General features: G+C 33.4%; 1 protein-coding gene across 10 annotated transcripts in view; it reads left to right on the forward strand.

Annotated features, from left to right (window-relative positions):
• Positions 1–22,460, forward strand: part of USP25 (ubiquitin specific peptidase 25) — a 183,872-nt gene that overhangs the window by 148,382 nt on the left and 13,030 nt on the right. For all 10 annotated transcript variants that reach the window (XM_031959168.1, XM_031959170.1, XM_031959171.1 and 7 more), the window contains one exon: positions 15,214–15,392. In XM_031959168.1, coding sequence (XP_031815028.1) covers positions 15,214–15,392 — 179 coding nt within the window. The remainder of the gene's footprint in view (positions 1–15,213; positions 15,393–22,460) is intronic.

The raw sequence follows: 22,460 nt of genomic DNA on the forward strand, positions 1-22,460 counted from the left end.
AAACATTTACATGATTAGTTCATTTCATGTGCACTCATGGCATTCCCACTTTAGTGGTCAGTGTCATTTGCACCAAAACATTTCTGGCAGGTGGGGCCTTAGCATTTCTAATTTGTTCTGATATATCTTGCCTTCTTGTCATATCAGAATATGAATGAATACCAGTTGCTCTACTTTTCCTCCATGTTCGATTGATCATCACAATTCTGACTACAGGCAGTCTATAGTTCTCCTATGTCCCATCTGTTTCATTGACTCTAAGTAGGAGTTAGATTATACTAACCTGGGAACTGACCAAATCAGTGGTGTTAATAGAACCCAGTTTGCCAGCATTTCAGGATTCCTACCAGGCTTTGATACCTGCTGTCCCACAGTACACAAAGTGATTGTTATAGTATCTCACCCTTACTGGTGTCTGACTCCTTCTTCTCTCCCATGAAGGAGGTGGTGGCTGTTTTCTTGTTGTGACTTTCTTTTCTTGGGTGACTGATGGGTATATGTATGAGAGTCTAAGTAAAAGATAAACAAGTTGCTATTCTCTTGTTATTCTTTTGGACTTTAATATTCAAGTAACACTGATTTATTAAACTAGCACTTGCTAAATGCTAGGCACTGTACTAAGCAATTCAAATGCTATGCTAAGAAAAAAAGCAAAATAGCCCCTGCTCTTAGTGACTTCATATTCAGATGGAGATAAATAATGTGTAAATAACTGGGTATATTGAAGATGAGTCAAAAATGAAGAGAAGGTTCGTTGACTCCTGGATGGACCAGGAAAGACCTCTTGTTTTAGTTGGCATATGAGCTAAATCTTGAAATAAGCTGTGAATTCTGATAAATAAAGAGAGAGAACAGTCTAAGGATGAGGGAAGAACAGTTCAGAGCCATGTAAAATAGGTGTTATGTGTAAAGTACAAATAGTTCAATATGGCTGGACTATAGAGTTCATGGAGAGGAGTAATATAATAGGAGTAAAAAATAAAAATAATAGGAGTAAAAAGGACTGGAAGTAAAGGAAAGGCTAGGTTTTAAAGTGCTTTAAATAGTAAACAAAAGTAGTTTATACTTTACTCCTAGAGATAATAGAGAATCCTTAAATGGAGGAAGGATTTGAGGAGGGAGATATTTGAAAAAGATCTCCAATATCTCCAAGTAGGCTTTTACAAATTAGTCTAGGTAAGAAGCAGTGAAGTCCTCAAGTAAGATGATGGAGTGTGTGTAGAGAAAGGATATCCAAGAGGTGTTGTAGAAGAAAAGATGACAAGATTTGGTGACTTACTAGATATGAACAACAAATAAGAGTGAGGAGTTGAGCATGACAAGATTGTAAACCTGAGTGACCAAAATGATGGCCGAGCCTTCAAAAGAAACAGGGAGACAAAGAAGAAATTTTTTTGGAGGACAGAAGTGGGAGAGATAATGAGCTTATTGCACATATTGAATTTGAAGATCTTACAGGATATCCATTTTCAATATCCAATATGTAATTGTTGATGTGGTATTAGAACCCAAAAAATAGAGACTAGGGGCAAGATATATAAATCTAGGATTCAAGTTTAGAGATTATAATCTCACTTTGGGAGTTAATGACATCATTAGGAGAAAGAAAATGGAAGAGGCTTCACAGAATAGTCTTGAAAGTGGGACTGTGGAGGAAGGAAGATGGTATCTTATGTAGTTTTGAAAAAGACTAATGTTGCATCTGCCATCGTCTTACTGACTTAATATACTCAGTGCAGCTCTAATAATAGGCAGAATCACAACGATGATATGTAGATTTTCGTTTCTTCTATTAGAGCTTTATATTTCGAAACCTTTTTTGTTCCATGTTGATAAAAAAAATTATGATTATTTGGTGAAACAATACCTATTAAAATACTTAAATTCATATATCATTGTTATATTTTTCATTGTTATATTTGGGGAATTAATGGACTATGTATGGTTCAGTGTGTGACAATGCTTTAGTTCTAGTATTGTTTATTGGACAAGTTTTCAAGGACATTTTGAGTTTTTTTAAGTCTAGAATAGCAGACCATGTCATAAAAAAGTATTTTAGTTTTGCTGTTATTCCTATATGGTATTATTGTGTAAAATGTGCTGATTGTTATCATAATCATTTCATCTTTTTTGAAAGAGTTCTTATAGAAATAGACTATAACATTGTGTAGATTAATTTTTTTGGTAGTATGAGGATGTAATCTTATGTTCTATAGGCTTACTAAAAGCATCCTTGATAATAAATCCTCTTTCTATTTCTAGTTCTACTACTAGATTTTTGTATTTTGAAAGATTTTCATTGCAGCTTTGAGATTATGATTATTTGGTATGGTATCTCCTAAAACATTTTTTCCTTACTTCATGAATCAGTTTTATAGCTACATGATTGTGAACAACAACTAGCTCTCTAATAATGATCCAGTTTTAGTACAGTTTATTAATTGAATGAGTTGTCTAAGCTATTTTCAGGTCTGTATTTGTTACATGTTCATTTGTCATTAATCAATTCATAAAAGACATCAAATTCCTGATATATACTGTCAATCAGGGCATGGCTTACTATGTATTAGATGAATGTAATTAGGTTAGGTGTAATATGTTACACAATCTCTTTCACTTCTATGCTTAATAATTAACTACATGGGTTACAAAATCTGAAATCCTTAGGGATAATCCTGCAATAATTTGTGGATAGTGGAGTATAAATAGTGTTTGACCCAATTCTGTATTACCATCATAAACTTTTATTTCTATAAGCAAATTCAAATGATAACTATTCATTTAATGCTTCTTCTTCAGTGTATGATTGACTTAATTCATGTGGATATTGAACATGGGCGGCTTTTTTATTGCATTCTGGGATTATAGAATGCAGGGCTGGGGTTAGAAACTTTGTAACTTTTGACAAATCCATTGGTATGTATCATCCATTACTGTTGCTTGGTGATTTGTTTGTTCTAAAAGAGTTTCTATAAATTTTTTAAAATGTCTTTAATATGTATATTAAGAATGCTTATAAATCTTCCCCTTTTTGGCAACAAAGTATTAATCTTTATGTATTTATCTTGTGGTGTCTGGATTTAGTTAATATTGCATAGGTTTCTATTAGGATATTTTCCAAATCTGATGATATGTGGTATAACAGTTTCAAAGTGGGCATTATTCTGGTATTTCATAAGTGTCACTTATTTTAAATGTGTTCTTTTTATTAAACTTTTTTTTCAAATGCTAATAATTAGTCTCTTAAATATTCTTTTGGATACCTTTATATATTGGATATTTCTAACTTGGAGAAATCAAGATGTTTAAGATACTATACACTATGACCTACAAATTCAGTCTGAACTCTTTAGTCTCTTTCTTTCTTTAGCATACATTAAAAATTTTATACTTGTTCTGTTCAAATGACTTTTGATATTATGAAGAAAGGGTTACATAATATTGAAGGAACAGTTTAATATGTTTTTGAATGTAACTTTATGGCTTAATATAACTCAAGTGAGAAGTAAAGTGTTTTGGTTTTATGTTGTCTTTAACATGGAAAACTTACTCTATTTACAGTCAGTGGGTTAAGGCTATGGAGAACCCTAAAAAAGCTTTCCATGTGAATATAAAATACCTTACCCTTCTCATTATAGTTGGGTTTGTTTTATGTAATTGCAGTACATATATAATCGATGGAAGTGGAATTCCTTGGAATAGTCACCAAAGACTAAAAAAAAATTGTACTTTCAGGTGGTTTGTTCAATAACTGCCATATTGATAAGAAATTTCTCTTACAGACGTGGGATATTTTGGCTTTTGTTGCTCTTTGATATGTTGTTTTTTTCTATTAATTTTTTTAAAGTAATATGAACTAAGTAAACACTTTGTATATTCTATATAAATGTGTTATTGGCCTATATTTGGATGTTTCATGGATGCTTTCATTGGATGTTGGTAGATATAGGAGGCATTCTGTTTTAAAAAATAAAATAAATAGGTGGCATCAAGCTTTTGTTTGAGAAGAAATTGATAAGGTTCTTTTCTATTAATTCACATGCTTACTATGAAGTGTTTGGACATTAGAGTGTCACAGTGGATAGAGTGTGGAAGACCTGGAGTCAGGAAAACCTGGGTTCAAATGTGATATTGGACATTTACTAGCTGTGTGACTATCATCACATCATTTGACTTGTGTTTGCCTCAGTATCATCCTCTGTAAAATGGAATTACTAATAAACCCATTTCCCAGGGTTCTTGTGAGGATAATAGGATAATGTTTGTAAAACACTCAGCATGCTGGCACATAGTAGGCACCATGTAAAGGTTAGCTATTATTTGAGCCAATCATTTTGGCTCTTCACATCTGATTCATTCTCTAGTGTGCTTTACTTTCACACAAGCTGCCTTGCCATTGGATGACTTTCTTCCCCTCTTCCTCTAACTTTCAATATCCTCTTTATGCATTGTCTTCCCTCACGAGAATATAAATTCTTTGAGAATAGAGACCATCCTGTTTTCTTGATTTTATATCCCTAGCATTTATCACAGAGCTCAACACAGGATAGTCTTTCAGTCTATCTAATTATATTCAGCCACTTATTTTTCAGAGAAATTAAAGTTTTAGTTACTCTCTTTTGACATAACTTTTTGTCCATTATTTTAGCACAGTACAAACTTTACATTTCTCATTTAAAACAGCTTGAGTTTTTTGGTAGAGTATGTGTTAAGAAATATATATAAAACTAGAGATTTTTCACATCTTCTTCCTTTGAAGATTTTATTTCCTCTCAGAATTCCAATGTAATTTGGAACCCATCTCCTTTCACTAATAATTTTAAATATTGGTACTATTTTTGTAATCCTTTACATCATTAGTTATAATTTCTGGAGTTTCTATCAAAATGAAGATGGTTAGTGATCTCAAGATGTTCAATTGAATAGCTCTTCAGTTTTATCTCGTCTTTCATCTATTTTAGCCTTAGACATGGAGTTAATTATTATGGCTTTTTTGCACTAGACAGCATACTGCATTAATCTATAAGAGATGTTCAATAAATATTTATTGATTTATTCATCATATAATTGATTGTCCATTATATGTAAGAAACAAATAATGAGCCGTCTGTTTGGGGTTATATTAACCTGCTATTTCTATTAGAGAAGAACTCTAACCACTATACATTATATATAGAATTATCATCATGCAATATTAAAATAAGTCTCTACCAATGTTAAAACTGGTAATAGAGACCTAAATCTGTCTTCCTGTTTGTTTCTATACATGAATGAGAGAATGGGATAAGGCTTTTATTTTTCTGACACAGCTTCCCTGACACAGTTTCCTGACTTGGGGTTATAAAAGAATGCTGACCAGATGTGTTTTCAGATGGAGATGAGGTCGCATACAGAGAAGTTAAGTGCCAATGTATCCTTGCCTACTACCTTTTGGGAAGCAACAAGAAATAGCATGAATAAGCCAATGTTAGGCATCTGGAGCTCCAAGCTCTATGCTCTCTTGCTTTTGAAAATTAGTTTCTTGCCTATTAATGAGCTATGGTTGCTATTGAATAGACAACATAGTATCGTAATCAATCTTTATTCAGGCTGAGCACTTGAAAACTCACCTAGCCAACCATGTCTTCCTGACCCCAGATCCTGCCTTACTTTCTTACATCTTCGTCAGACTATAGCATCTTGCTTCCTTCTGTCCTCATATACATACTATACACATACCCCTAGTTTTCCCCAACTCTTGACATTTTGTACCCCTTGTTTTGAAAACAAAAATTACTATATCTAATGCTCCCCCTAAAATATATCATAATTGACTGCCCTATGGCTTCCCTTACTTATACCTATGATTCTTCAAACAAAAACTCCCATGACAAGTACCACTCCCTATTATGAATTGCCCACTTCTAACGAGATAATATGTCAAGTGTTTTGCCAGAATTAAATTTATGCACAAATGCTAACTGAATAGAGGTTTTTCAAATGCAGGAGCTATAATCTGACTTTTGTCTTTGTATCACTAGCACGAGGCACAGTGCCTAGAGCATAGTAGGTACTTAAATACTTTTTCATTCATTCGTATAAAAGATATGGTAACATATATAGAATGTAAAATAAGCATGATGTTTTATTTGGAAAACATGACATTTCAGTGTGGTATTTTGGATAATTATGTAAAATATTATCTTAGCTAAAATGGAAGGAATAAGCAGAATTCTAGACCATAATGAGGCAATTAAATTTATAGAATAGGGCCAAATAAAATTCTTATAATATTTTATTGCTGAGATAAGGATTTTATGTACCATGTTAAATACATCATCATGAGCCATCAGAGAAGAAAATGAGAAGAAATTTAAATATCTAGAAATTGCCGTTTCAAGAAACTGCAAAACGTCATTAAAATAACTAATATATAGCTTTTTTAGTATTTACTATGGAAAAGTTCCTTAGACCATAAAATATATATGTGTGTGTGTATGTGTGTATATGTGTATATATATATATATATATATATATATATATATATATATATATATACATACATACATACATACATATGTATATATAGGAAATAGTGTTATTAGGAATGAGAAATATCTTGAAAACTAAGTATTTGGTCATTGGACTAAATACATATAAAGACTTAATTAGTTTTATGCACCTTGAAGTTTATCTGTGACAGTTAGTAGGATTATGAGTGCTGCCTTCAGAAGACATATATAGCTTAATGATTTTAGTTAAAGAGTTTCTCAAAAACCACTTCAATTCAGGTGTTTAAGGGAGATCAAGTAGAATCTTTGAAATGACAGTGGAGTAGTGAGGTTGTTTGCCAGGCCAACATTTAGACTCTGTAAGTAGGAACAAAACCTAAGCAGTGGCACTGCTGTCTATGTTCTTGTAAAGTTTAGAGTTTTCTTTCCTAAAAATTTATTGTCTAGATATGTGAAGCAAACTAGTGATCCAGATTTTTCCTCCCATTTTAATCCCAAGTAATTCCACCCATCCTGGTTATAAGCCAAACACAGCCACTCATCCTACTTGGCTTAGCAAGAAATCACCAACTATGTCCTCTAAACTTCTGAAGACACACCTAGAGTTTGTGTATCTGCCTTTCCACTGTATTGTAAAAAAAACAAAAAACAAAAAAAAAAACATCACCACCATGTGTCCATTCTAAAGCTGAAACATCTTTTTTGTATATGTTGTCTCCCTCAGAATGTGCTGGGTTTTTTTGAAGAGGGGGGGCGCCTTGAAGGGGAGGGGGGGGGAGGGACAGGGGAGAGAGAGAAAGAGAGACAGAGACAGAGAGAGTCAGTGTGTGCGTGTGCGTGTGTGTATGTGTACCATTGCAGTACTTAACACTTACCAGGAATACAAACATTCTAACACTTTATCCTTTTACTCAAAATCACCTGAGATTTGAAAAATAAAGTCTTAGCTCCTCTAAGTATCAAGCATTCATGGGACAGAGCCAAGATAGCAAACAGAAGGCAGGAAGATGCCTGAGCTTTTCCTAGATTCCCCTCAGAAACAACATTAAAACAAGCCTCTAAAAGAACTTTGTTATGATAGAATCCACAAAAAGATGGTGTGAAATAATTTTCAAGCCCAAGAGAACTTAGGTTTTCAGAACTGGGATAAAAGGGAAGCACAGCCCAATGTAGTGAGTGACCAAGCAAGCCAGAAGGAAGCTCTTAGGCACATTCTTAGTCCAGAATCAGCAAGCCAGTAACACTGCAGGCCAGCTGTGAAACTGCCAGCTTCGGTAAACAGGCAGTCTCTGAACCCAGAACACAACAGGTGCAATTAGGACAGGCTATCAGCATAGTACATAAGCTATCAGCCCTGGAGGCCCTAGCTCAAAAAGCCAGCAACCAGACTCCTAACCGCACAGTGTAAGAAGCGTAGGGTAGTACCCTCTGTACCTCAGGTGCAAAACTTAGCATTTAAAAATGAGGGGAAAAAAACCTGAGCACTAAAAATATCAAACACAAACTCAGAAGAAAACAGTGTCAAAATGCCTACTTGCAAAGCCTCAAAAGTGGAATATGAGTTGATCTTAAGCTCCAAAAATCTTCTTGGAAGAAGAGCACAAGAAAGAATTTTAAAAATCAAGTAATAGTGGTAGAAGAAAAATTGAGAAAATAAATGAGAGTTATGCAAAAGAATTATGGAAAAGAGTCAAAGCTAGGAAAAGGGAGCATAAAAATTGCCTGAAAAAAGCAATTATTCAAAAAATGGACTTGGCTAAATGGGGTGGGAAATCTACTGAAGAAAATATCTCCTTAAAAGTAGAATTGGCCAAGTGGAAAATGAGGCATAAAAGCTAACTGAAGAAAATAATTCCTTAAAAATTAGCATTGGGCAAGTGGAAACTAATGACTGTCTAACAATCAGTCAATAGTCTAACAATCAGTCAAACAAAATCAAAAGAATGAAATAATAGAAGAAAATGTAAAATACCTCATTGAAAAAAACAACTGATCTAGAAAGGAGATCCAAGAGAAGATAATTTTAAAATGTTGGACTGCCTGAAAGTCATGATCAAAAGACCCTCAGCATTCAAGGATATGCACTGATAATCTTAGAACTAGAAGGTAAAACAGCCATCGAAATAATCTATTAATTACTTCCTGAAAGTGATCCAAAAATGAAAAGGATATTATAGCCAAGTTACAGAACTATCAGATCAAGGAGAAAGTACTGCAAACCTCCAAAAAGAAACAATTCAAATATCATGAAGCCATAATCAAGATTACATAGGATTTAGCAGCTTCTTTATTAAAAGATTGGAAGGCTTGGAACATGATATTCCAGAAGACAAAAGAGCTGGGATTACAACCAAGAATCACCTACCCAGCAAAATTGAGCATAATCTTTCAGGGGAAAACTTCCCTGATGAAAAGACCAGAGCTGAACAGAAAATTTGTTCTTCAAATACAAGATTCAAGTGAAACATAAAAAGGTAAACTGGAAAGAAAAAAAAAAACAACCCATGGTATTCATTAAGTTTAAACTTTTTACATCCCTACATGGGAAGGTGTAATCTTTTTATTTCTTAAGAATTGTATTGCTATTAGGGGAGGTAGAAGGAGCACACTAGAGGGTGTGGGTATAAGTTGACTTCAGTATGATGACAAAAAAAATTAAGGGATGAAAAAAGAGATTGTATTGGGAAAAGAAGAAACGGAGGCAGAATGAAGAGACATACACGTTTAATTGGGTAAAAAATCTCTCTTATCCTATAGGTAAATGTAGGAGGAGAAGAGGAAAAGAAAAGGGGAGAGGAACTGATTAAAGGGAGGGTAGATTGAGGGAGTCAGTGGTCAAAAGCAAAACACTGGTGAGAGAGAGACAGAGAAATAGGAAAAATAGGATGGAGTGAAATGAACAATTAGAAATCATAATTGTGAGAATATGACTAGGATGAACTCCTGTAAAACAGAATCCTTATCAAACAGAAGCAGATAGCAGAGTGAATTAAAAATACTTTACAATGTATTGTTTATAAGAAACACTTTTGAAGATCCATACAGTGTAGAGGTAAAAGGCTAGAGCAGCCTATATAATGCTTCAGCTGAAGCAGGGATAGTAATCCTGATCTCAGGCAAAAGCAAAAATAGATCTAATTAAAAGAGACAAAAAGATATGTTTTATATGTATATGTGTGTATGTACATGTATTTGCATGTGTATATATATATGTGTGTGTGTGTATGCATGTGTTACACATACACACAAACAGTGGTATATTATCCAAAGTTTTAGAGAAGTTAAATGAGTTACAAGAAGAAATAGATAGTAAAACTATACTAGTGGGGAATCTTCAATCTCCTCTCTCAGAATTGAATAGACCTAACCCCAAAATAAAACAAGGAAAAAAAAGTTCAAGAGGTGAGTAGAATTCTTTTTTAAAATTATATATGATAGAGCTCTGGAGAAAAGTGAATAGGGATGGAAAGGAGTATACCTTTTTCTCAGTGGTACATAGCACCTACTCAAAAATTGACCATGTAGTAGAGCATAAAAAACCTCACAATCAAATGCAGAAAGGCTGAAATATTGAGTGCATCTTTTTCAGATCATGATGCACAGCTTAATAGAGGAAGAAATAAAATACTTAACTTTGTTTTAGAAAAAAATTTAACAAACCATCAATGAACTCCCTAAGAAAAAAATCACAAGGCGAGATGGATTTGCCAAGTGAATTCTACCAAACATTTAAAGAACAATTAATTCTAATATGCTATAAATGTTTCTTTAATAGACAAAGAAGGAGTTTTACCAAATATCTGATATCTAAACTAGGAAGAGCCAAAACAGTGAAAGAAAATTATAGATCATCTTTAATAAAAAAAAAAAAATTGATGCAAAGATTTTAAATAAAATACTAGCAAAATTAACAGCAATTTATCACCAGGATAAGACATGGTGACCAGGTGGAGCTATTTGTAGAACTATAAGGCTGATTCAATATTAGATAAAGTATTAGCATAATATTGACTATAACAACAACTAGCAGAAAGGACTCTTTAACAAAATACAGCACACATTCCTATTTAAAACACTAGACACCAAAGGAATAAAGGGAACATTACTTAAAACAATAATTTTATTATTTATTATATTATTATTATATATTATTTATTATATCTAAAATCATCAGCAAGCATGATCTATAGTGGGGATAAACTAGAAGCATTCCAAATAAGATCAGGGGTGAAACAAGAATGTCTGTTATTACCACTGTTATTCAGTAGTGGACTAGATTTCAACTTTAGCAATAAGGGAAGTAAAAGAAATTGAATATTTTATAATTTGCAAGGAGACGAAACTCACTCTTTGAAAATATGATATGATGATATACCTAAAGAGTTCTACAGAATCAATCAAAATCTTCTTAAATTAATTAAAAATGAGCAGAGTCACAGGATATAAAATATACCCACATAAGTCATCAGCATTTCTATATATTATCAACTAAAGTCTAGAATCAAGAGTGAGAAAGATAAATTCAATTTACAATAAATATAGAAAATATAAAATATTTGGGAGTTTATTTGCCAAAACAAACTTACGAACTATAAGAACACAATCATAAAACACTTCACACAAATAATATCAGATCCAGACAATTGGAAAAATATCAATTGCTCATGGGTAGCCCAAACTAATATAATAGAAATGACAATTTTAACTCAATCAGTTTACTTATTCAGTACTATAACAATCAAATTACCAAAAATTATTTTATAGGCTTAGGAAAAATAATATGAAATTCATCTGGAAGAACAAAAGAATATAGGATTTAATGGAAAAATGCAAAGCAATGTGGGCTAGCTATATCTGACCTAAAATTGTATTTTAAAATGTCAGTCATCAAAACTATTTGGTTCTGGCTAAGGAATAGATTGGATCAGTGAAATATATTATGTACACAAAACACAGTAGTCAAGGATTGTAGTAATTTACTGTTTGATAAATCCAAAGATTCCAGCTTCTAGGATAACTCACTCTGACAAAAAACACCTGGGAAAAATGGAAAATAGTACGACAGAAACTAGGCATAGCCCAACATTTCACAGTTTTCCAAGATGTGGACAAAATGGATATGTGATTTAGACATAAAGTATGATAGCATATGCAAATTAGGAAAACAAGGAATAGTCTACTTGTCAGATCTATGGAGAAGGGAATAATTTATGATCAAACAAGAGATAGAATACATTATGGAAGGTAAAATGGATAATTTTGATTATATTAAATTTAAAAGGGTTTGTACAAACAAAACTAACAACCAAGATTAGAAGTAAAGCAGAAAGCTGGGAAATAATTTTTACAGCAAGTGTTTCTTGTAAAGGTTTCCTTTCTCAAATATGTAGACAACTAAGTCAAATTTAGAAGAATACAAGTCATTCCCCCAATTAATGAATTGTCAAAAAATATAAATAGGACGTTTTCAGATGAAGAAATTAAAGTTATCTATAGACAAATTGAAAATTGCTCTAACTCACTATTGTTTAGAGAAATGCATATTTAAAACAAAAAAAAAACTTTTAAAGTACCCATGACTCATGCATATCAAATTAGCTAATATGACCCCCCAAAAAGGAAAATTATAAATGTTGGAGAAGATGTGGGAAAATTGGGATTGCATTGTTGATGATGTAATCACTCTGGAGAGCAATTTGGAACTATGTGCCCAAAGGGCAATCAAATTTCACTTACTCTTTGACCCGGAGTCAATCTCACTATTAAGTCTTTATCCCAAAGAAATCATTTTTAAAAAGGGGGGGAGGGGAATTCCTTGTACAAAAATATTTATAGCAGCTCTTTTTTTGTGGTGGCAAAGAATTAGAAATTGAGTGAATGCCTATTATTTGGGGAATAGCTAAACAAATTGTGGTATATGAATACAATAATTACTATTGTGCTATAAGAACAGGTAGATTTCAGAAAAACTTGCAAGGGCTTTCATGAATTGCTGCTTAGTGAAAAGAGCAGAACCAGGATAACATTATACATGATAATAGTAACACTGTGTGATGATCAACTATGATTGATTTATCTGTTCTCAGTAATACAAGATCAATTCCAGAAGACACAAGACTCAAAATGCTATCCATGTCCAAATATAGAACTATGGAGTTTGAATGCATATTATTTTCACTTTTTTATTTTTGGGGGTTTTGTGTGGCTTTTTTCTTTTGTATTGCTGCTGCTTTTACAATGTGGCTACTATGGAAAAAGTATTTCCATCATTATACATATATAATCTGTATCAGATTGTTTGCCATCTTAGGGAAGGGAGATTCATAAAATGAATGTTGAAAATTATCTTTACATGTATTTGGAAAAAGTGAAATATTTACAAGGGAAAAAAAGCTTCCATTTTTGGCACTCTTGCTTTCAATACCTGATTTGGAACTAGAACTTTGGGCACCAATCCTTACTAGGAATCTGTTTATACACACCCCAAACAAGTATCTTGTTTTCTGATCATGAGTTATTATTCCATGTTACTTGATTGGATAGAACTGGGGAACCTGACTATTAGTTATTTCCCTTCTCAAGTGAATGATTTAATATTTTTGCTGGCTCAATACTTTTCCTGATTTTTCTGTCTCAAGACTGCTTCTGTCACCAAAAGACCTAAAAGATGAGAGACAAAGTCAGCTGATATTATTTTCTCTTAATGCTAGAAAATCCCTACCTCCTCCTTGCCTATTTTCTATTATTGTGTCATTGTTTACCGTAATACCCTGCTCTCCCAAACCCTCAGATCATCTCTTCTTCAGATTAAGCATCCTTATTTACTTCAGTCAATACAAATGTAGCATGAACTAAAGACATATCCAAAGTCTTATTGCTTTCTCTAACTGGCTTATTCAATGAATTTATAAAATGACAGTCTCAGAACTGGATATTCCAGTAAACTACATATAATAGGATTTTTACTTCTTTATTCCTCTTAATAAGGTCTAATATCTTGTTAACTTTCTGGACTGATATGCACTTCAAAACAAATAGTTATTCTCCTCCATCTCACTCCACAAGTCAATCAAAGTCTTATCTCCAGGACTGAAATTTTTTTTCCATTTTTAAATTTAGATGACAGGCTCATAGATTTAGAACTGGAACAGGGAACCTTGGAGTCATCTCATACAGCAGTTTCATTAATAGATAAGACTAAAGCTCCAAGAGGTTCAGGGATTTGCCCACGTTGATGCCAGCAATAAGTGATGGAATATGCATTTGAACCCAAACACTCTACTTTTAAGGGCAGTGCTTTCCAGTCTACTATGTCGTCCTTGCTGATTGTATTATTATGAAAAAGATGAAATATGAGAGTTGCTTTTATGGAGTAATTTTCACTTCTTTGATTGTTAATGCTTTTAAACAGTTTTTCAGATAATTATTATTAGATTGTATTCCTTTAAAAAACTAAAACAACTTTATTCAATGCTTTGTCCTTTTGTCTAGTAGGAATTAGGTCCTCCTTTTATGAATTTGTGTAAATTTTGTCTAGATTTTGGATGTCAGACTTTGGTTTAGGCAAAAGAAAGCAACAAATGTTTGTTTATGCTTTACAATGTTCCAGGCATAGTGCTAAACACTGTAATATATAAAAAAGAAAGTCTCTGCTCTCACGGAATCTACATTCTAGGAGAAGATAATACATAAAAGACATCTAAAAAAGAAGAGATGGGGAAGGGGGAAAAGTATTGTGATCTGGAAAGTCAAAGGCAAGATTGGGAGAGAAATGAAGACTGGCTACTCTACCTCTCTTCAAAATGGATACCATAGGATGAATGGGAGAAGGGGGCTGGCATGTTGGAAGCATGGATATTCCAGGGTCAGAAGGCCCCAGAATTTGAAGGAAAGAAGTGAAATAAGAGCTAAAGCATCATGCTGCTTTATCACTTTATGCAACTAACCAGTTATTCAACTCTGAAATAGTCCAACCATGCTGAAAAGAATATTTTTGTATAAATAAGTAGACATAATGAAGTTTATATAATCCTTTATTAATTTTAAAGATACCTAGATTTCTAACTCTGATTGTTCTGATATGTCAGTACTCATAGTTAAGTTATGAAGAAACAATTTAACTTATTTTTAAAATGTAAAATAACCTGGGATGTTTTAATAGGAATTTTTCAAAAAAAAATTACATAATATAGTTCAGACTCATTTTTTCTAGCATTTTTATAAAAGGATGAGTCTATCAATTAGGTTTTCCTTTCCTAATATTGTTTGTTAATGAGTTGACAGAGATTTAAACACATACTTTTCATATTAACCCAGAGTAAACTTTTTCAGAAAATGTCTTATGTGGTCATAAATAACCTGTTAAAAATATCAGAAATGATGAAGTTCAAACTTAGATGTGAAGAAAGAATGATCCTTTTATCATTATAAATTAGATATTGTTATATGTCAATCCTTTATTCTGATTGTTATTTACATAGGAAATATTTAAACCTAGAGAATATAGATCATTATTGAATTAATGTCACTAGAGATAAAGCACTCCATTAAACACTAAGAAAAAGGTAGATTAAAAAAATACATGATAAATTTTAGATGGATAGAATAAAGAGTAATTAATGGAATGTATATGTTTACTCAAGATGTGTCAGGATTGTTGTTTTTAATATATTGAAAATTTTGATTTAGCTTCAATAATTGGAATTTTCTTTATTTTTTTTAGGCAATCAAATTAGAGTATGCAAGATTAGTAAAGCTGGCTCAAGAAGATACTCCACCAGAAACAGACTATCGATTGCATCATGCAGTTGTCTATTTTATCCAGAATCAATCACCAAAGAAAATAATTGAGAGGACATTATTGGAACAGTTTGGAAATCGCAATTTGAGTTTTGATGAAAGGTAATTAGAAAATTAAATATTAATTTAATGTTTTCTAATTTTCTAGTATTATTAATAATTTGGTGTGGTTTTAAAGGTATCTACTTCAAAAAGCCTTGTTGATTTTTAGGTTTTCTAATCATCTTTTTAAATTTTTTTACTTAAAATAATTCAATCCAACTTTCATTGACCAAAATAATGGGAGAAAGTTAAGCATGGATAAATTCAATTCTCAAATAACAAAAAGATCTGATTTATTTACTGTATCTAACAGTTCTGTTTACACTTTTAAAATTAGTTGAAAGGACATCTGATCATTTAGTTATAATATTTTTTATTGATCAGAATTAGACCCAGAATAGCAGTTATTCTCATTGCTTTAATTTGGGAATTGTCTTAAATGCAGAATTTTGAAGTTTTGAAATACTTTATATTGAGGAGAGATACTAATTTTGCTAAACTAAGGGGTAAATAAAGAACATGGACATAGAATAGAACACTGGATTCCTGGATAAAATTAGATGCCCTGCTAGTACTCTGAAGGACAATAGGTAAAGCATCATGCTGCTTTATCACTTTATGCAAGTCATTAAAGTCTGGTTGTCCTTTAGAAGATGCTTCTCTGTGTCTAGCAGTAGTGGAAATTGGGAGAAGGGAGGAAAAATTCTGGACTTAGGGCCTATTGCTGATTCATGCTACTGAAGTGATGAAAAACTTCTGTGAAAAATGGTGGCTAATTAATACTCAGGACTCCTCACCAGCAAGAATAGTAGGTTGGACCAGTTGCTGCAGGTCTAATCTAATAATAATAATAAGGGTGAACAAGTTTCCTCTTCTGTTTTTTTTTGTTTTTGTTTTTGTTTTTGTTTTTTTTTGAGCCTTCTTCAACATTTCTTGCTTTAGCCATACAGAGAAACTACTGGAATTATAGAATTTCATAGTATTTTAGGATCTTGAGCAAATATTAGCAAATTGAAGTCCCTCATTTCAACTGTGTCTTATCTTTTAGGTCAGTTTTGTGTTCTCTATTTGGTATATAGACTTTTTTAAAAATATAAGTTTATTAGAAAGCTTTCTGCTATTAAATGAGGTTTCATTTCATTTCATCAAAATGGCAGTTACTTGGCCAGAAACAGATCCAGCTTGTGAGAACTGTGTTTGGTTGTTACTCTGATCAGGCAGAATTTATTTAAGCTGAGAGGTAAAAAAATATTACAGAAGAAGACATGCATAATAATTAGTAGAGCTTAAGGAGCAGAAAAAAAGATACTTATGGTCTGGCAGATGCCTATATAAAAATACAGAGTATGGAGAAAAAGAAAAATGTGCTTGAGATGTCAACACAGGTTTGTAACTATGATTTCATAAGAAAAATGACATGAGCTCATGTGAAAGAAGGTGAAGGGTAAGAAATCATGTTTAAAAGAAAAAGAGTTTAACAATAGAATCATACAATATACTAAGTATTTAGAAATACACACACACAAACATATACATATATCTCAACATCATAAATATATATAGTTTTCAATATATATTTTTTCATGTTTAACATTATTCCATCGTGTGGATGTGTGGGTGTGTGAGTGTGTTTACACACCTGTGATTTTACTAATATTGGAAATTCCCAATGAACTGACTGGCAAGTGTTTGTAACTTATAATGTAAGAGAATTGCCAGACTGATGGAGCAGTTAAATCACTTCTTTAATACAAAGTATGCTTTAAAGGCTGGACTTGAAATAAGGTCAGCCTCAAGACCACTGCATAGACAATTATATCTCACTTGAAAATATATTCTTATGTCAAAATTTATAAATCTAAAGGAAGAAGTCCATATTATAAAGCTAGAAGATTGATCAGAGTAACAACCAATAAAATGAAATCTCATTTAATAGGAGAAAGTTCTTTGATGGACTTAGATTTTTAAAAAATACATACCATCAGAACAAGGGCACGTAACTTTGGATGAATACAAAAACATGCCAAAATTGTGTAAGAATTCCATTAAGAGTACAGTAGGGCTAAATCTCAGAAAAGGTTACATCTAGTAACAATGCTAAGGTCAAAAAAAGGGGGATTTTTTGGTTTTTGCCAAGATGAAAATGTGGCAAAGTGGTTGTTTAAGTAATATCTCTCACATGCCTTGTGACCATGGAAAAGTTTATAAATATTTTTTGTGTCCCTGTCAATTATCTATGACTTTAAGTAATTGCAAACAAGTTGCTAGTAGGCATCAGTTGAGGAAGTTTCCATATACTAATGAAATCATGTATCCTCACTACCCCTCAAATATTGGGAAAAAGAAAAGTTTCAAATAAAAAATAGGACCATTCATAATTTAGAGAATGAGGGACAGGTAAATGATACTGGATGAAAGAAAGAAAAAAAAAACTTGTTTTCTCTGCCATGAATGAAAAAGGTAGAATAACAGCAAAAAATTATTACTATAAATATTAACCCCCTCCCCCAAAAGATACATAAGGACATAAAGAACACAATTGATCAATTTGAGTCACTTGGTCTAGAAGGACTACATCCCAGCATAAAAAAAACAAACTGGGGAATGAGATGATTAATCCAATGTCAGTTTTCTCTGAAAGACTTAGAAAAATAGAAGTATTCCAGGATAGTATAAGGGTACATGTTTTTTTTTTTTTTTTTAAGACAGTAGTTACTTCTAGATCCTATGACCAACAAGAGGAAGGGCTAGGATTTTCTCTGATCCTTATAACCTCTCAAACCTCTCCAAAACAGAAATGATATGCCATAGTTAAGGTGTTTTAAGAATCCAAAAGAGGTTCATTTAGGAGAAAAAGTCTGCCAGGATGATATCAATGTAACATGGATATTGCTGATGCCATGTATAGCCCTTTAGCTTCAGTATTCCAAAGTTCTGAATTGTTGGTACCAGATCAGAGAATTAAAGAGATAGAGGGCATCTAGGAGGGCATCCAGCCCTGAAGTCAGGAAGACCTGAGTTCAAATGTGACCCTCAAACACTTAACATTTCCTAGCTGTGTGACCCTGGGCAAGTCACTTAACCCCAGTTGCCTCAGCAAAAAAAAAAAAAAAAAAAAGGAATAAAGGAAGCAAGAGAGCATACCACAAGATTCCATGGGTGTTGGGGGCAGGAGGTACGAGATGCAATGGTAGTTTACTAAGCCTGAGAAAAAGAATGTAGTATCCAGCTAAAGCCAGTTCTCTTCAAAAACTCACTTGGAATGGACACACCTACGCTGATGAACAATGAATCGCCTGGGACAATATGAGACGCAGCCTCCAAAGAAACCCATATTGAGAGGGGACAGAGTCAGAAAGTGAGCAGCAGAGAAAATAAGGGAAATAGACTAAAGTTATGAAATACTTCAGGATGAAGAAAACAAAGACTTTGCATACACACAGATAAATCAGCAAGAAAAATTAACAACAGAAGGAAATCTAGCTTCCAGATCTAGTAAACAAATTTATGCATCTATGCATACATAAGTACTACAAAACTAAGAAAAATGATCCTACAGTTAATGAAAAGAGGATAATGTGGAATTTGAGAGCAATATGGAACTGCAATACTATTTCTAAGTCATTCAAAAGAGAAATAAGAATTATGAGAATAGAATTTATGGCCTGTACAGCAAAAATAATGAACAAATAGGCTGGAATCTGCAGGCAAATCTCATCAAAGAAACAAGAAATAACATATTGGGAATGCAAATACATAGAAGTGAAGGGGAGAGGATTCTGGGAAGATAGAGGAGTAGGTCAGTAAATTTCACACTCTCCAAATTTCCCCACAAACAGAACAAATTTGCACCTCAGGTTGAACATAGACTGGTAAAAACTCAAGAAGACTTGGGGCAGAACAGGGGTGCTCCTAGTACAATCCCAGAATATCTAAAGAAAGACCCCAGAATGTGATTAACCTGCCTGAAGTGCAAACAGCTCCAGGCTAGCTTTATAGAAATATCAATGGAGACCCCTGGGGCTAGCTGAGTTTGGCTAGAGCTTTAGCAGAAGCACAGAAACTTTCATCTCTTGGACTGCATGTGAAATGGGTGTCTGAGTCTAAGAAGACTGAAGGAAAGGAAATTCAAATAATATAAGATGATTTTTTTACCAACTAGAAAACATAGGAAGGGATGGAATAATGTTTTCAGGACAGCAGTGGAGCTCAGGATGCAGCCCAGGGTGACCTACCCAGAAAATCTGAACTTTTACCATACAGGAAAAAATATAGATGGTTTTATAAAGAGCACCAGAGCCAAAGAGATTATTTGCTTATTAAATAACTTAAAACAATATAAATGCAAGGAGGAATGAATAAATGCAGCTGCTAAGGACAACAGAGACCAGTAAGAAACTTCTTTCTAAATGTACACAAAGAATTAGTTAAAGGTAGAAATCTGGTATAGAGGTATCAGCAAAGAAGCAGATAAGCCTGGTGACTTGCCTGCAGGTAAATCAATGTTGTTGTTATTGTTTATGGCAGGGCTTCTTAAACTTTTTATACTCACAGTCCCTTTTCACCGTGAGTTTGGGTAGGTAATATATATTATATAGACATACATCAAACATCTACTGATAATAAATAACTAATTGTTAATATTGAGGGCACACAGGATTTATCTCTTTCTGAAACCTTATTACAACAGTAGTAAACTACAATATTATACAATTACCATAATAGTAAACAAAGGTTTACTACTACTAGACCAAGCCAGAATCTGATAATGAGTTTGGGTTAACTTTCTCCTAGATCTTGTTCAGATCCTACCCAGATGGGGAAGCCCTAAGCCCATTGTGTTTTACTCGGACTGGTCTGGGAAAATGTGGGTTCTCCTTTTTGTCAGGTGGATGATATGAATATAGATAAGTCTCTTTGATCAAGACATAAGCATTGAGTGGGTTCCATGAGAGATTTTTACTCTAAGAGATATGTCCAAATGACTATCCTTTTATTAATTAATTATTATCTCTTTCACCCTTTTTATGTGTCATATAGTTCTTGGGCTACATGATCAGGAAAATGATTGAAGAAAGGACCCTGACCTTACCTTTCAGTGGCACCTCTGATAGCTACAGTAATTGATTTTATTCTGGAAATGAAGCACTAGGTGCTGTAGTACAGAGCCCTGGCTCTAAAGTAGGGAAACCTTTTCAGTCATGGCCAACTCTTCATGTCTTCATGGGGTTTTTATGGCGTTTTCATACCAGAGATACTGGAGTGGTTTGCCAGTTCCTTCTCCAACTCATTTTACACAGATAAGGAATTTAGGCAGGATTAAGTAACTTATCCAGGGTCACACAATTAATAAGTGCCTAAGGCCAGATTTGAACTCAAGAAGATGCCTTCCTGACTCCAGGCCAGGCCACTTAACTGCTAGGAAGAAAGGAACACCAGAATTCAAATTTGACTTCAGAACATTACTGGATAAATCATTTAACCTCTGTCCTACTTTCCCATCTGTAAAACAGGGATAATGGTAGCATCTATTTCCTTGAGTATTTGTAAAGATCAAATGAGATAATATTTATAAAGCACTCAGTACATAGTAATAACTGTCACATAATATGCACTAAATAAATGTTATATCATTATTATTACTACAAGATAATTGTTACTATAAGGTATTATTATTACAAAACAGTCCCAGAAAGTACCTGTTGAAGTTAGCCTAGTACCTTGTAAATTTTGTATGAGGAAATCAGAAGAAAGAGAGAAACTAGAAAATTTGGAGGGTATGGAGTAGCCAGAAAGAAGGGAGTAATAAAAAAAGAAAGTGAGAGAAATTCTTTGTGGAAAATGGCACAGAAATGAAACTAGGAAAAAAAATTAATTAACTGAAGTAGTTAAAGGGAAAGAGAAGAAGGGGAAGTTATCTACTTGACTTAGAGGGGGAAATGTAGGGGAGGAAGGAGAATAACCTGATAAAGGCAAGAGAGAAAAAAGGAAATTTTGAATAGATTCAAACTTGATATAAAGAAAAAATTGCAAACAAAATTGTACTTGTCCCAAAGTAGAATGGGCTGCTACTTTTGCATAGATTGAAATCCCAGTCTTCTCAGCTCCACTTCTTGGCATCCCTAGGCTACCTCTTGATATCTCTATTTCAGCATAGAAAGCAAATTAATGTTAACTCTGAATAGTGCCCCAATTCTTCTAAAATCTTCATATGATTTTTATTGGGAGAAAAAAATAATGTTTGTACTATAAGATGAGAGGGGAAACTTTATATTTCTGTAATTTCTGAGGTTTCTAGATTAACTCATTTGGCTTCTTGAAATAAGTCTCTTCTCAGTACTTCAGGCAACAGCTAAATGAATAAACTGCAAAAGTGGTGTTCTGTAGTGGAAGGAACACAGGATTTAAAGTCAGAATTTGAATTTAAATCCTGGCTCTGCTATTGAATTGTGTCTGCAACCTCAGGCTGTAATGTTCTTCTCTTCTCTAAAATATGATCGTTCTCTGTGAGCAGATTTCTTGGGGGGCTTCTGGAGGCAGCCTTAGTTTCAGTCCAGTTCAATAATCACCTCAGATGCAGCCAGGGATTAAAGTCCAGTCCTGTTATTGTCTCTTCCAAAATAGTGCAGTTAGCTTTCCTTGGTTCCAAGAGCTCTTGTTGCTAGTCCTTTGCCTCTGCCTCTGCCAGCTTCAGCCTCTCCTCTTCCAAATCCCCAGTTCTGCCTGACTGCAGTCTCTGGCTTCGCAATCTCCTCAACTGATTCCTGGCTGAGGCTCCAAGAGCTTTTTATATATGATCTCTTAAAGGTGTGAATTCAAAGGTTGACCCCTTCTCTGAGAGTGGGATTGTGGGAGCTGTGACTTGTGAATCTCCTCCACTGAACTTGTGAATCTCATACTGAATCCTGACTTGTGAATCTCAAATGCTAATGTGGAACTAATGTGTGAACTCTTAAAGGTGTGAAATCTGAACTAGAGAACTGCTAAGCACAATGCTAAAATTAGATAACTAACATCACTTTGTAAGAATCCTAACATCAGGCAAGGACTGTGTAATTTGGATTACTGAAAATGGAGTCACAATCCTCTGAATGACATTGAGCAGGTCACTTAACCACTCTGTGCCTC

The sequence above is a fragment of the Sarcophilus harrisii genome, chromosome 3 (assembly GCF_902635505.1).
Source record: "Sarcophilus harrisii chromosome 3, mSarHar1.11, whole genome shotgun sequence".
Classification (NCBI taxonomy): Eukaryota; Metazoa; Chordata; class Mammalia; order Dasyuromorphia; family Dasyuridae; genus Sarcophilus; species Sarcophilus harrisii.